Raw genomic sequence first — 15,217 nt, forward strand, 5'->3', positions numbered from 1 at the left:
TAAAAATCCAGAACTGGCAAGGGTCTAAAATCAGAGGTCTGTCCTACTTAATATGATGCAATGTGTATTGCACCATATGTGCTAAATATTTTTTATTAGTAACAGTTGCATCAATATGTATTTCTACACAAAGTGACCTAATTCATTTAAATACTGACTTACTATACAGGCCTCACCCAATTGAAGTGATTCAGGCAATATTATTTTGTGCATACCTATGTTGACAACATTTACGGATTTCGCTTCACAGCACGGCCAATATTTCTCCGCAGCAGCTGTTCTTAAAGTTGGAATCTCTGGGTTTTTGACTGACTGTGCACATCGTGAAAAGCAGATGTGCAACTCAGCAGGTCTGCTGTTATTACATAACACCACTCACAACGTCCAAATCACTATTCTAAGCTGGAATAGTGATTGCCAGGAAGTGTCTTGTTACTATAGAAGGTTCAGGTAAACTAAAGCAACGTAAGGTGTGTACAGTAGCAATAAAACATTAGTATGATGGTGTCAGTTGTATCAGCTATGACCATCTGATTCACGTTTTCCCTACATTATGTGTCTGTCTTGATGAATGCTTCTTGGAAGGACGCCTGACTTACGGCTCTAAAAATCACCGCCGTCAAATTCAAAAGCTTTAACATTCAGTCAACTTTATTTTGCCATTATTTCCAAGGAAAGACTCAATTTCATTTTCCTTATGAAAACCCTCCAGTGCACTTCCAGTGTGAAAATAAAAACACATCAGCAGTGTATGTCGGCAGAGACGGTAGCATACTCAGTGCAATTTTTAAAAAGATCAAATCGAGCGTACCTTGCCAGCGTAGTGGATGATGCAGAAGTCTGCCTTGTCTTTGAGTTGGCGGGGCTTCTGGAACTTGCTGTGTGTGCCCTGCTCCTGGATCAGCTTGTCCACAAAGCTCTTGTCTGTGGCCTTGGGGAACCAGCACTCTTCATCCAGCAGAGCCAACACTCCTGGAGGGTTTGCCTGAAGGAATATTAACGCTACAGGCTTCAGAGGCAGTGGAATGTAACTACACAAGCACGGCAACAACTTTCAAGTGTTTTTTTGTGATCAGTGGGTAGGAGCGTCGTGATCAGCATCTTACATTTCTAGGGCACCAAGCTACTTTAAGGACAACTTCTTCGCAGTACAGACGTTGCTTTAATTTAGGTAGAACATTGGAGCATGTGGTTAAAAAGAATTGTAGAGTGAACATTATTTTTTAGTTGTTGGATCGTTTGTCAGCACAGCTCAATAATTCAAGATTAAGTGGAAAAAATAAGAGTTGAAAATAAAAGTTGAATTTATTTCATGGATAGAAAGAAGCGAATGCTTCACACGGACCGGCCTCTCAATGAGGTCGATGCAGGGCTGCAGGTCCAGGCCGAAGTCGATGAAGCTCCAGTCGATGCCCTCCCTCTGGTACTCCTCCTGCTCCAGGACGAACATGGTGTGGTTGAAGAGCTGCTGCAGCTTCTCATTGGTGTAGTTGATGCACATCTGCTCAAATGAGTTCAACTGTCGTAGGGGGGGGAATACGAGGAAGAACAATACTTTCATTGGAAATGGGTTTAGATGTGAAGAACTCCAAATCTTAAATGCAACAAAAACGAACATTATCGTCGACTGTATGAAAAATATAGATTACACAATACGTCTTTCAGCCACAACTGGACAAACTGCCTTCTTTAAAGATCATAATATTTCATTTTTCTTAAATCCAAACCTGGAAGATCTCAAAACCCGCGATGTCCAGGATGCCGATGAAAGAGGCGCCCTGGCGTTTGGTTCTGTCCAGGGCTTTGTTAATGCGATGCACCAGCCAGCGGAACAGGCGCTCGTACGTCGCTTTAGCCAAGGCCTCGACAGCAAAGTCAGCCTGCAGGGAGAGAGAAGAAAGAAGTCGAAAGTAATGGTGAGACAATATAAGGAGATACAAAGTTGATCGTACATTAGTATAAAGCAGACATGCTTCTAGATGTGATTTGTGATTAAATCCTTTCTTCCCAAAATACAGCTTGGGACCATTTTCTAACACAATTACATTAATTTGTACTGAAATAGACTTTTACTCCCGGAAACCTGGATGGGAGAAATGGAAAACTCTTCCAACTGCGCAACTCTCCATAATTAAATTATCTAGCACTCAATTAGACCGACTGAAGTTGTATTGCTTTACGATAGATCATCGTTAGTGTAATTGAGGATATCAGTGAGAATCCTAAGAGGATATACACAGCGTTAGATAACTGACCTGCTCTTTAGTCTGCGCTTTCTGGACGTAGTCTCTTCCCACTTTGATCCTTGGAGACAGGATGGCTCTGGTAAACTCCATAACATTCAAACCCAGCAGGTGACACAGCTTCTGAGCGGCTGGGAAACGAGAGATGGAAAAAACACATAATAGAGGGGAAAATATTATTTAAACTAGAAAATTTCGCAAGAAATTTTGAAAGTGTGGCTACTACTGCCGTAAGACCTCGCAATATATAGCTTTTGTTTCTGACGCCCGTCTCTCCTCCAAAGCACTTGAGTTGGTTTGTGTGTTAAACTGATTGGCTGATATGAAGCACCTGTGTGCTGCCGTCGTCATGGTGACCAAGTGAGCGCCAGCAGACTGATTAGTGGCAGACTGGACTGTGGACTTAAGGAAATAAACTACTGAACGTCCTGAACACACACAAACGTATATGAAATATCATATGACCTTATTAATGATCACAGTGTTGACAACTACACAATATAAAACACACGTAAACGTCTTTGTGTGTGTCTGTGTGTGTGTGTGTGTATGTGTCTGTTTGTGTGTGTGTGTTTGTGTGTCTGTTTGTGTGTGTGTGTCTGTTTGTGTGTGTGTGTGTGTGTTTGTGTATGTGTTTGTTTGTTTGTGTGTGTGTCTGTGTGTGTGTCTGTGAGACAAACAGACAGAGAGACAGAAGTCATCTGTGTTGTGTGTGCGTGTGTAAGTGTCTGTGTGTCTGTTAAACTGCCCTAACGAGAACACCTGTGGGTCGTTAGATCAAAGGTTGCCATGGTGATGACTTCAAAGGGACTTCCTTACGCTGAGCTTAATAGACCTAAATACTGTGGAACTCCTTTCAAACTATTTAAAAAAATGGTACTTTAAAAGCCACTATTGCTTCGAACATAGTGAAATATTGTTGAATAAAGCTTAAAAAAGCTGAATATATTTGAAAACAACAAAACAGCTGAATATATATGGAAATAGTGGAATATATATATGAACAGATAGAGAAAGGGAGGGAGGGAGACAGAGAGAGAAGTCCTGTGTGTGTGTGCGTGTGTAAGTGTCTGTGTGTCTGTTGAACTGCCCTCATGTCAGAGGTTGCCATGGTGATGAATTCAAATATCGGCAGTTACAATTACTAACTGCCGATGATTACATGGAGTCAATGCTGGGAAACACCTATCCAAAAATCACCCAAAAAACATACTTAAAAAGCCCCGATTGCTTAGATATCGCATATGAAGCGTTAGGAAGACTTGATGAACAGATACTGTGACTGGTGAGTCTGTACGATAAAACATGTGTCTGTACGGGCGATTTACAAATCAGGTACGAGCTTCAGGGGAGACGTGGCTTTGGAGGGAGATTTAACATGGCGGCGGATGGCAGAGCGAGGTGGACTTGCTCTCACATTCAGTCCGATTTCAAGACGTCTGAGTCCGTTGGATTCCTATCGACCACAGTTTATGACAGAAGACAAGATTTCCAACGTTTCTATCCAACAATGGTGTATGAAGAGTGAACATTGTGGGAGTAATGACAAAATACGTTTTATTTTTTTAACAGTTTCTGTCGCTTCTTCTCACTCTGTTAATTGGTGCGCCACCCTCTACGAACATTTCGTGAAATTTTTTTTATGTTTTTTGCATTTTTCGGGAAAACGTACGGGCGAATCTCTTAGAAAAGTCATACCTCACGATTCCCGCGCAAACCGCACGTTTCGACGTATTTTTTACGCATGTGCTGGCAACGCTCTGGGAGGAGTAGTGGTTTGACTATAAGAAGAATAATAATAATAACTAGAAAGAGCATTTCCTGTGGAAAATGCGTTGGAATGCAAAAAGCTGAAGCATAAAGCTGAAATATTTGAAAGAAATTGCTGAATGTAGCTGAAAATAGTGAAATAAAGTTGAATAAAGCTTAAAAAAAGCTTAAAGCTGAATATATATGAAAACAGCTGAATGTATATGAAAATACTGGAATATTTATCAAAACAGGTGAATATATATATGAAAATAGTGGAATATATATGAACATGTAAAGAAAACTACCTGATGAAAAGTGTTGAAGCCCAAAAGCATTAAACTGAACTGTTGAAAATCCTTGTTGTTTAAATGTATAATTGGAAAAGGTGAAAGGAAAACTGCATCATCTAAACACTGAACATAGTGAAATATTGTTGAATAAAGCTTAAAAAAGCTTTAAAAAAGCTGAATATATTTGAAAATAACAAAACAACTGAATAAAACACCTGAATATGTATGAAAATAGTGGAATATATATGAACATGTAAAGAAAACTACCTGATGAAAAGTGTTGAAGCCCAAAAGCATTAAACTGAACTGTTGAAAATCCTTCTTGTTTAAATGTATAATTGGAAAAGTTGAAAGGAAAAGTGCATCATCTAAATACTGAACATAGTGAAATATTGTTGAATAAAGCTTAAAAAAGCTGAATATATTTGAAAATAACAAAACAACTGAATATATATAAAAATAGTGGAATATATATGAACATGTAAAGAAAACTACCTGATGAAAAGTGTTGAAGCCCAAAAGCATTAAACTGAACTGTTGAAAATCCTTCTTGTTTAAATGTATAATTGGAAAAGTTGAAAGGAAAAGTGCATCATCTAAATACTGAACATAGTGAAATATTGTTGAATAAAGCTTAAAAAAGCTGAATATATTTGAAAATAACAAAACAACTGAATATATATAAAAATAGTGGAATATATATGAACATGTAAAGAAAACTAACTGATGAAAAGTGTTGAAGCCCAAAAGCATTAAACTGAACTGTTGAAAATCCTTCTTGTTTAAATGTATAATTGGAAAAGTTGAAAGGAAAAGTGCATCATCTAAACACTGAACATAGTAAAATATTGTTGAATAAAGCTTAAAAAAGCTGAATATATTTGAAAATAACAAAACAGCTGAATAGATATGAAAATAGTGGAATATATATATGAACAGATAGAGAAAGGGAGGGAGGGAGACAGAGAGAGAAGTCCTGTGTGTGTGTGCGTGTGTAAGTGTCTGTGTGTCTGTTGAACTGCCCTCATGTCAGAGGTTGCCATGGTGATGAATTCAAATATCGGCAGTTACAATTACTAACTGCCGATGATTATATGGAGTCAATGCTGGCAAACACCTATCCAAAAATCACCCAAAAAACATACTTAAAAAGCTCCGATTGCTTAGATATCGCATATGAAGCGTTAGGAAGACTTGATGAACAGATACTGTGACTGGTGAGTCTGTACGATAAAACATGTGTCTGTACGGGCGATTTACAAATCAGGTACGAGCTTCAGGGGAGACGTGGCTTTGGAGGGAGATTTAACATTGAAGCGGATGGCAGAGCGAGGTGGACTTGCTCTCACATTCAGTCCGATTACGAGACGTCTGAATGTGTTGGATTCCTATCGACCGCAGTTTATGACAGAAGACAAGATTTCCAACGTTTTGAGCTATAAATTATGCCCAAAGAGTACACGGTACGGAGTTTACGGCAAATTTAAAAAAAAAAAATCTTCAAGATCTGACGTGGGTCTGCCCTCTAAGTATGACATCACGTGCACTGAGGTCCGCAACACACACTCATGCAAAAGAGAGAAAAGGCGGCAAAAAAACATAAAACTAAAACGCTGACAATTATGACAGTATAAAATATATCAATAAGTGGAGATATGCGGCAATAGCTGAAAGTTTTGGCAACATTTTAAACTTGGAATGGTGTCTCTAGCTGAAAGCATGGCAGAGCCTTAGGCTTTTGGAGCTGAAGAAGTTTCAGCGGATTTTAAAACGTTTTTCATTGGAAACCATTCATTTTTATTTTTATAAAAAGTTTAATAATTTAAATATTTGAAAAAATATGAAAAATGTAAAAGCGTAGAATAATAGCTGAACGTTTTGTCAACATTTGAAATTTGAAATTGTGTCTCTAGCTGAACGTATGAAGAACCTGCAAACGTTTGAAGTTGAAGATGATTTGAAGATTTCCCCATTGGGTCCCATTTTAAAAAAAATCATAAAAAGTTTAATAATTAAAAAATTTGAAAAGTCTGAAATTTGAAAAGGAAGTTGCACACGTGTGCTTAAGAAGCTGAATATTTGAATAATTGAACTTTTTTCTGTAGCTGAAAATATGAAGGAGCTGAAGAGGTCCAAAATACGTACGGAAGAAATAGAATAATAAGTTTTTTAAAGATTCGAAGAACAATAGTTGGAATGCTCGAAGCATTCCAACTAATAATAACTAGAAAGAGCATTTCCTGCTGAAAATGCGTTGGAATGCAAAAGGCTGAAGCTTATAGCTGAAATATTTGAAGGAAATAGCTGAATATAGCTGAACATAGTGGAATATAGCTTAAATTAGCTAAATATAGCTAAATATATTTGAAAATGAAAGAATAGCTGAATATATGTAAAAACAGCTGAATATATTAATGCAGCTGAAAATTGCGGAATAGATGAATATATAAATAAATAGCAAATCATTACTGAAAATATAGAAAAGGCAAAATACCTGCTGAAAAATGTTACAGTTCAACATCATTTAATTGAACTGTTGAAAATCCTTGTCGTTTAAATGTATCATTGGAAAAGTTGAAAGGAAAACTGCATCATCTAAATCAGAGGTGTCAAACATACGACCCGGCCCGCCACAGTGTCCAGTCCAACAGAAGAAAAAAAAAAGTTTTTTTGAAAAATTAAAATCTGTCATAGGTGGGGTTTGAACCACTGACCCTTTGCTCCTAAGGCGGAGTTGCTAACCACTGATCTACAGGTGCAGTTGGTGAGAGACCTGATATTACTGAGTGTCTACAAAACCATCCGTCAAACCTCAACGTGAACGTCAGTGACGCTGTTAATCCTGACGTTTATAACCAAAGTGACCTGCACACACGCGCGCGCGCACACACACACACGAACGTGCACGCGACCATAATAACACGTTCACGCACGAGCACGGCCGTTCATGTGCGCCACCCGTTCGCGTGTGCGGCCGCTTACGTGCCTGCTGCCTGTAGATGCACAGACCAAAGGGCTGCTGCTGGGGACGGACCGGCTCTCCCATTCAGTCGGACCTCAACACGTCTTATCTGTTGGATTCCTATCGACCGCAGTTTACGGCAGAAGACAAGATTTCCAACGTTTTGAGCTATAAATTATGTCCAAAGAGTATACGGTTTGGAGTAGAGAGCAAGTTTAAAATATGTGTATCGCCAAGTGCCCTCGCTCTGGAGTATGACGTCACCGCTGTGAGCTGCCCAACACACAATAATGAGAAAGGCAGAAAAGGTGCGGAAAAACTATAAAACGAAAACGCCGACAGTTAAAACAATATAGGATATATCAAAAAAGATGAGTAATACAATAACAGCTAAACGTTTTGTCAACATTTTAAAGGTGGAATGGTGTCTCTAGCTGGAGGCATGACAGAGCCTTTACCTTTTGAAGTTGAAGAGTTGAAAGCGGATTTGAAGATGTTCTTCATTGGAAACCATTCATTTTTTTTTTATAAAAAGCTGAATAATTTTAAAATTTGAGTAAATATGAAAAATGTAAAAGCGTAGATTAATAGCTAAAGGTTTTGTCAACATGTGAAATTTTAAATATTGTCTCAAGCTCAACGTATGAAGAAACTGTAAACGTTTGAAGTTGAAGATGATTTGAAAATTTCCCCATTGGGTCCCATTATAAAAAAAATCATAAAAAGCTTAATAATTTGGAAATTTGAAAAGTCAGAAATATGAAAAGTCATAGCCATCGTCTCCTTAAGTAGCTGAATATTTGAATAATTGAACTTTTTTCTGTAACTGGGAATATGAAGGACTAGTTACGGTCCAAAATACGGATGGAAGAAATAGAAGAAGAAACAGTTTAATAAAGATTTGAAGAACAATAGTTGGAATGCTTGCAGCATTCCAACTAATAAGCCCGCAGGAGAACATGAAGTGTGCTTGCAGCATGGGGTCTATGACCCCATGCGGCTGAAGCCACACTTAATGAGAATAAAAAGAGGCCACAGTAGTAATTGTATATTTGACCCGTACTTGTGTGTTCCCAGTATTATTTTGACGATTGGATTTTAATCATAATAATTAATATTAAATATAAATTAAACTAAACTTGAAATTAAGATGTATCACAAATCTTATAAAGATATTTTCTGATGAAGTGTAATGAAGAAAATGTCATATTTTACATGGCTGGAGCTTGTGGAAAAGTAGAAAAAAGCATGACCCGGTCTAGATCTGCCAAGTCTCACTACTAAAAAAACATCTGCTTCAATCCTGGATTCTGCTCGCCGCTTTTGGGACTATCTGGCCGAGCTGCCTCACTGGCGTTCAGCTCCTTCTCTCTCCCTACCTCCCTCATTTAAGTGCCAAATATGCAGTGCCACATGTGGAGGAACTGGGAGACTGTGCCCCGTTTCCTTCAGGAGTAAATCCTCATAATGATGTGGTCTTAATAGCAGGTTGACAAGTCTTTGGGAAAGAAAGGACATTAATCACCAGTCCCTCTCTTCTGTGGATGAGGACGCAGTGTGAGGGAGGCAAGAAAAGAAGGAGGACAGTTGAAGTATATATGGGAAGAGGAAGAGGAGGAGAATAATGTCTTGACCTGTGAGCTCCAAGCTACGATGTTATGAAGCCGATGTAAAAGGATTGCTGTGTGTGTGTGTGTGTGTGTGTGTGTGTGTGTGTGTGTGTGTGTGTGTGTGTGTGTGCACCTACCAGTATTATCAGGCATGGAGGCTTGGTCAGAGTTCCTCTCTTTCTTAAAGTTAATGTTACCAAATTGAAGCACCGAGGACACCACCTTCAACATGGCTACAGATGTAAAGAGAACAATATCAATATTGTAAAACATCACTTTATCATGATTGATTTCCTCTTACTATCACTGGACATAATCATTTAAAACAAGAAACATTCAACCCATATGTTTACCAGTGTTCATTGTTTTATTTTATTTTGGTGCATGCAAAATATGTAAAAGTATCTTTACATTAAAATCCCTCTCTTTTATCTCCCTGTAAAATATTACTTGAGACTAATCCTCCTCATGAATTCATGAATTTGATAAATTCACATGTACATTTATCCAATCTATTTTGATTTTGGAATACTAGCACTTACCCCACCCATCATATCAACAGTCCTCCAGATGTTCTGTTCACTAGGAGATACTTCACATTACAGAAGCTTAAGTTTAAGTTTCTATTGTGGCAAACATACCCAGAATCTCCTCATGGCCGAAGCTCATGATGTGCATGGCCTCCATGGTCTCCTGGAAGTTGTCTTTGTCCTGCTGACCCGGGATTGGGACGTTACCGTTGGACAAGAAATGGTAGTGGTCGAATCCTTCCAGAAGCAGGTCCGCTGAGAAGAGAAGTGTGCTTAGATCAAAATATACAGATACAAATATGAATTATATATATATATATATAAAAAATGATATCGTTCAGCCAAACATTACCAAAGCCATTGCCAAAATCAGGAAGGTCTAGAGTAATGACAGACAAAGGGAATAAGAGGTATCTTGATCGTATTAAAAGCTCAGTGTTCTTACATTTGAGGTGCTCTCCAGCTCCAGCCAGCAGCTGGTAGAAAATGTGGAAGGTGCGCTCATCTTTGGCTTGACGGATAGCTCTGGATTTCTCCAGTAAGTCTGACACATAATGATCAAAGAAAATCTTTTTTTTGTTGTTGGTGGGTTCAGTTTGATGTAGAAACAAAACATAAAAATGCAGGTCACTGTATACGCGAGCCACTTCCTTCACCTCTCCTACAGGTCAAATTGGTTGAGAATTCATATGATTTCAAAAATAATTTTCTGTTTCAGTGTTGCTAATAAATTTGGACAGCATTCTATGATGAAAATATTTGTGTGACTCTTGGCGAGGCTTTTTTTGTAAATATATCAGCTCCAGTGACTGAATCTTAGTCAGTTCAAGTCAATCTTTTCAAAACAGGATACAGGTTTCAATATTGGCTCCAACAATGTATCCGGTGACATCAAAGTTGATTCGGATGAATTTTCCCTGCGAGATGAACACAAGATAAATGCTCACAAAGCGATATAGAAAAAAGGAATTGCTTACATTATGACTCTGTTGTATCACAAGATGAGTCTCATGGTGAGGAGCGCCTGATAAGTTGGATCATCAACAGAATAAATTACATTAAATACATTATTGAACTGGTCTGTTTCTGATCCAGTAAAAACTCTCAAAGCTGGTCAGCACTCAAGCTGAAAAGCTTTGACCAGAGTCTTTTTATGAGGCAACATGCTTTCAATAATAATGCCCCTTAATTTGACAGATACCACAGTAATGCTTAAGCCAAGATCTTTTATGTTATTATTAAGAGGTTTGCTAAGTGGAGTAGCCTCCAGTCTGAAACGACCAAGCACATCAAAGGCATCATTGATAACAAGCAGGCGCCCGTGTCCGGCTACACAACTTGTGTAATGGCTTACAGGAAAATTATGATAATATAATTACTCGGAATCCATTTTACTTCTGCTTATCGTCACAAAGACGAGGGTAGTTTGTGAGATGCACGGTAAAAATGCAGCCCTTCCACATGAGTATCATTTTTGTCGGTACTTACAAAACGTGACGAGTTGTCATTTTTCACTGTCTTAGCATTCCCAAAAGACTCCAGGATGGGGTTGGCTTGTAAAAGTTGACGTTCCAATTCACCCTGAAAAACAGAAGGATGTTACAGCAGGCCTGCATGACAAATGACACATGACAAAAAAAATACATAAAACTGAATAGATTAACCAAGACAAACTATGAGAAATGAAATGTGAATCACTGAAAACTGTAAAATAAAATAAATATGCAGATGTACCAAGAGAGAGAAACCTAAGATACCTAATAATGATAAGTTTATAAGAATCATTTTGTAAGAACTTAGTGGGGTTCTTTTTGTAAGGTGGTACGATGGTTCTTTAAAAATCCAAATCCAATTCTCTAAAGTAGTTCTGCTGGTTTTGACATGAGCTAAATTGGCTTTTTACTATCAAAGAAATTTTCATCCAGACAGGTCGAAGGGATGTGATCACGCCATTTGAAAACCAATTTAAAGAAAAAAAATATTTGTATGTTTCATCAAATTGTAAATTAAATATATTTTGGTTCAGTTTTCTAAGCTATATAAATTAATCTGATCATATTTAAGAAAGCCTAATGTGGACACAATTCATTCCTGGCAGTGGACTTGAGGCTTTAGGACTAACTGTATTTTTTCAAGCACATGAGATATAATCCTGTAAACGTAGGAATTTAAGGGAGAATATGAGTTTTTGTTGCAGGAAAGCCAACTTGTTCTTCTATAACATCGAATGTGTCCACAACACACAACAAATATACTTTGGCTTTTCCCCCCCATCACACTGGACCCTTCTAGAGTCTGAATAAATAAATAAGCAACTTATCCATACTGTATGTTTGGACAGGTGGTTCACTGTGTTCCCATCTAAGCATTCATTATGACCGGAGAATCCAAGATTGCAGAGAGAAAAACTATTTATTTTACCAACGTTAGTTCTCCTCTTGTGGCTGAGCGAAATATGTTCCCATTACGTCAAAAATAGCTGCACACACCAAAGGTTTGAGGAGGCCATTTTCCACCAAAGGGAACTCTGTGGGATGAGGAATCAGCATTGCACTCAGGATGTGAGACGTGAAATGTGATCTTAGGCCGCAGAGCATCATGGGCTGCTTTTAATTGAGGTTTTGAGCAGCTGGAGTGAAGCAGGATGAACTGGAGAAACCTGGTCCTTTTCCAGATATCAGAGCCCACAGAGGGCAGGGGATTCAAACCAAAAACCTTTGCTTCTGTATAAACGCAGGCCTGTGATGCAACTTGGTATCTGAAATTGTTCATTGGCAGCCTCTACCCATCTGTGTGGTCTGCTGTATGCACATACAGACAAAGAGCAGATTACAAACACTGGTGGGTGTCCAATTTAGCAGCATTAGAAATTGACCCACATTCCTGTTGCAAAGTGGGCATGTCGGCATCTGACAGCCGGCGGAGCAAGCTACTTCACTTCTTGAGCTGGCCGATTTTGTGCAGCTGTGATCAAATTTAAGCAAATGTCTCAAAACTACCGAGAGAGACATTATCACTCACTACAAATACACCCAGTCACAGAAAGTGCAGGCTGTTTGGCAGGCCGTGCAGCAGTACTTTAGGGCAGATTGAGTGGAGTCAGAGAGGATCAATCAAAACTGTTCCACTGAATCTTATGGGGCAGACAGAGGCCAGTTGTGGATGTTTAATCACTGCTCCACATCTGCTCCAGAGGTCACAAGGCCGGACCAATATTACAAGTCGCTGTTTTCACCAGCGCAAAAAAGGAGAGCAGTCCTGTATCAAGTATCTGAATTTGGGTGGGAACGAGCCAATGTGGAGAACCCATATGGGCCAACAGAGCTTTCAGACTGAATCTAACTTCATGTAAGAAAGGTTCTGCATCAGTAGAGCAGGGCCGAGTAATTTGGATGAACCAGTATTGTGAAGCTATATGATCGCTGTCAGTAACAGACCATATTATTGGAACCGATTCTGTTTGTGTAGAATCAAGACAGGTTTGTGAAAATGTTTGGTACAATCCTATGTGTCAACTACAAGTATAGAAACCGCTAGAATAATTAAAAAAAATATATTGCCATTTTATAATTACCTCAAATTATTAATTCCTAGTTAACAGATAATAAACCACAAGGAGGAATTAAACTAAACAACTTCGTGAAACATGCCAACAGTTGTTTTTTTTGTTGAAGTGAGACAGATTGGAACATAATAAACAGTGGATGTAATGTGAATAACCTTCTTCATTTTGGAGGCAAATAAATAACATGGGATTTATAAGTTTCATGGTAGCAAAATTAGTTTGTAAAATGATGAGAGGTTCGAGCAAACAATGTATTTCTATGAAAGGAGGTGTCTCTACACTGTAAGCAAGGTAAATGCTAAATGTCTAAAAGAAGCAAATCCTATTAATTCAGTGACGATAGAAAGTACACATCATGCAATGCAAAAGTTGAAACATAACAAATGTAACTATGGTTCTATAATATCTGGCTAACCACCAGATGAAGGTGCTTTTGCACTGAATATCTCCATCTCATATGTGGGCAGGTTGTTATACCAACAAAGTTACCTGTGACCATGCAATGATGTAGGGCGTCGCCCCAGTATAAAACATAAACATCATCGGGGGAAAGGACCGTGGTGACGCTAATCATTCCCAGAGTAGCTGTTGATGTCATGTCAACCTTCCAAGCTTCCTAGACCTAGACATGAAATCAAACACCAGAATGGATGCATGGCTGAGAGTCTGAGCAGAGGAGTCCACGCTGGATTCCTGCAGGCTCTGAGCAAGACCTGGGATAAGGTGAGAGGGGGAACTGATATGTCCCATGTGTAGCTCCCTGCCTCCTGCATGGCAGTCAAGTGTCTGCAAGCATCCGTGTGATGGGACAACAATTATGGCCAACACTAACCCTAACCCCCTGACCTTAAACCTAACCCACGAACAATTCACTGACTAGATGAGTATGCACAAAATGAATACACAGCCAATACGCATGGTCACAGGTGACTTTGTTGGTTTAACAATTTGACCTGTTTATATGCGGGATGGAGATATTCAGTGCAAAAATACTGCCGTCTGGCAGTCAGGCTAAGAATGTAGAACTACAGCAAGTGGATTAAGAGGATGGAAAACATCTAATGCCCAACATCAGACAACATTGAATAGTCAGTCTTCAGATGATGAAGAGGAGGCAACAGAGTGGGTAAAGCACCCCTTTTATTTTTGAGGTGAAATAGGTGAGAAACTACATACTACTCACATAAAACAGGGATCCACTCTGTAGGAATGGGGAAATTCAATTGTTATTATGGAAAATAATAAATTGCATTCATGATTACAAATTGCAGTTAAAGCAAAACATTTTCAATAATATCCATAGCTTCAAACTCTAGGTGCAACTCACGGCGGTCTATGGTTGGAATTAGCAACGGGTGTTATTGTAAGACCTCAGTGGTCTGTAATCCTGGCCTTCAAGACACAGATTATTGCCAGTGTTCTAGGTTAACAGGTAGTTATGGTCTGTAATGTGGCTCTCCCGTATGCTGTCATTCAGTCACATGTGGATCCAATAACTATCTGCAGGGATCAAGGTCCTGATGACTAGGACTGATCTTAACTTCCAACAGTCTTAAACACAGATACAATTCATGCCTTGCTATAATAATACAAGTTCAAATAGCATGCATCCGAGCTCAATTCAGCTGCGGAATTTGCTGTTTCATGTAGCACAAGATGCCAGCCGAGGCTCAACATATGGCTATCACAACAAAAAACAACAACATGCATTTCACCATGTTTCACCGAGTGTGATTCTCAATAATGGCAGTGTGGACAAATGAAGTCATTCACATAAAGCACAGTGAAGGAAGTCTGAATAACCAAGCAAGTTTTAAAATGTACTTACAACTGCATTTTGAGCCTGACAAAGAGAGACAACGTTAAAGCTAAATATGCGGTTTTGGTGTCTTTAGATTTCTTTACACTATTAAATAAGCCCTTAGTAGGCTCATGACAAACAGATTTTTTTTAAATCAATTTTTAGACAAATCAGGTGTGTTCAAGTAGTATGCACATGGTGTGTAAGTGAGTATAGGAACTTGCCTGATGTTTCACTGGTTTGGGTGATTCTGGCTGTTACAGATAAAGAAATGCAATTGTTAGATTGTGTACATAGTGCACAAAGACATGTTGCCTCCTCGGGCTACTGGTATCTATTCTTTTGCTGCAACAAACCCACCCTGACCAAACTGCTCATTAGTTATTCCAATTACAGTGTTATAGGTCAATATAACAGCCTAGTACTTTGTTTGCAGGGCAATACAACGATATGATAGGCCAAAG

The 15,217-nt window shown here is 38.8% G+C and overlaps 1 protein-coding gene across 4 annotated transcripts in view; it reads right to left on the reverse strand.

The window, feature by feature from the left end:
* The window catches only part of LOC137795095 (myosin-10-like), a 57,620-nt gene that overhangs the window by 19,462 nt on the left and 22,941 nt on the right, over positions 1–15,217 (reverse strand). For 2 of the 4 annotated variants that reach the window (XM_068592371.1, XM_068592369.1), the window contains exons 6-17: positions 14,978–15,007; positions 14,781–14,795; positions 14,136–14,153; positions 10,876–10,968; positions 10,241–10,304; positions 9,833–9,931; positions 9,499–9,642; positions 8,995–9,090; positions 2,256–2,374; positions 1,728–1,880; positions 1,346–1,519; positions 812–985 (exon numbers count right to left, since the gene is read on the reverse strand). In XM_068592371.1, the coding sequence (XP_068448472.1) occupies positions 812–985; positions 1,346–1,519; positions 1,728–1,880; positions 2,256–2,374; positions 8,995–9,090; positions 9,499–9,642; positions 9,833–9,931; positions 10,241–10,304; positions 10,876–10,968; positions 14,136–14,153; positions 14,781–14,795; positions 14,978–15,007 (1,179 nt within the window). The remainder of the gene's footprint in view (positions 1–811; positions 986–1,345; positions 1,520–1,727; positions 1,881–2,255; positions 2,375–8,994; positions 9,091–9,498; positions 9,643–9,832; positions 9,932–10,240; positions 10,305–10,875; positions 10,969–14,135; positions 14,154–14,780; positions 14,796–14,977; positions 15,008–15,217) is intronic. The other 2 variants (XM_068592372.1, XM_068592370.1) reach the window with 1 other exon arrangement.

The sequence above is a fragment of the Clinocottus analis genome, unplaced genomic scaffold (assembly GCF_023055335.1).
Source record: "Clinocottus analis isolate CAN_PGR_092001 unplaced genomic scaffold, fCliAna1.0.p SCAF_27, whole genome shotgun sequence".
NCBI classification, from domain to species: domain Eukaryota; kingdom Metazoa; phylum Chordata; class Actinopteri; order Perciformes; family Cottidae; genus Clinocottus; species Clinocottus analis.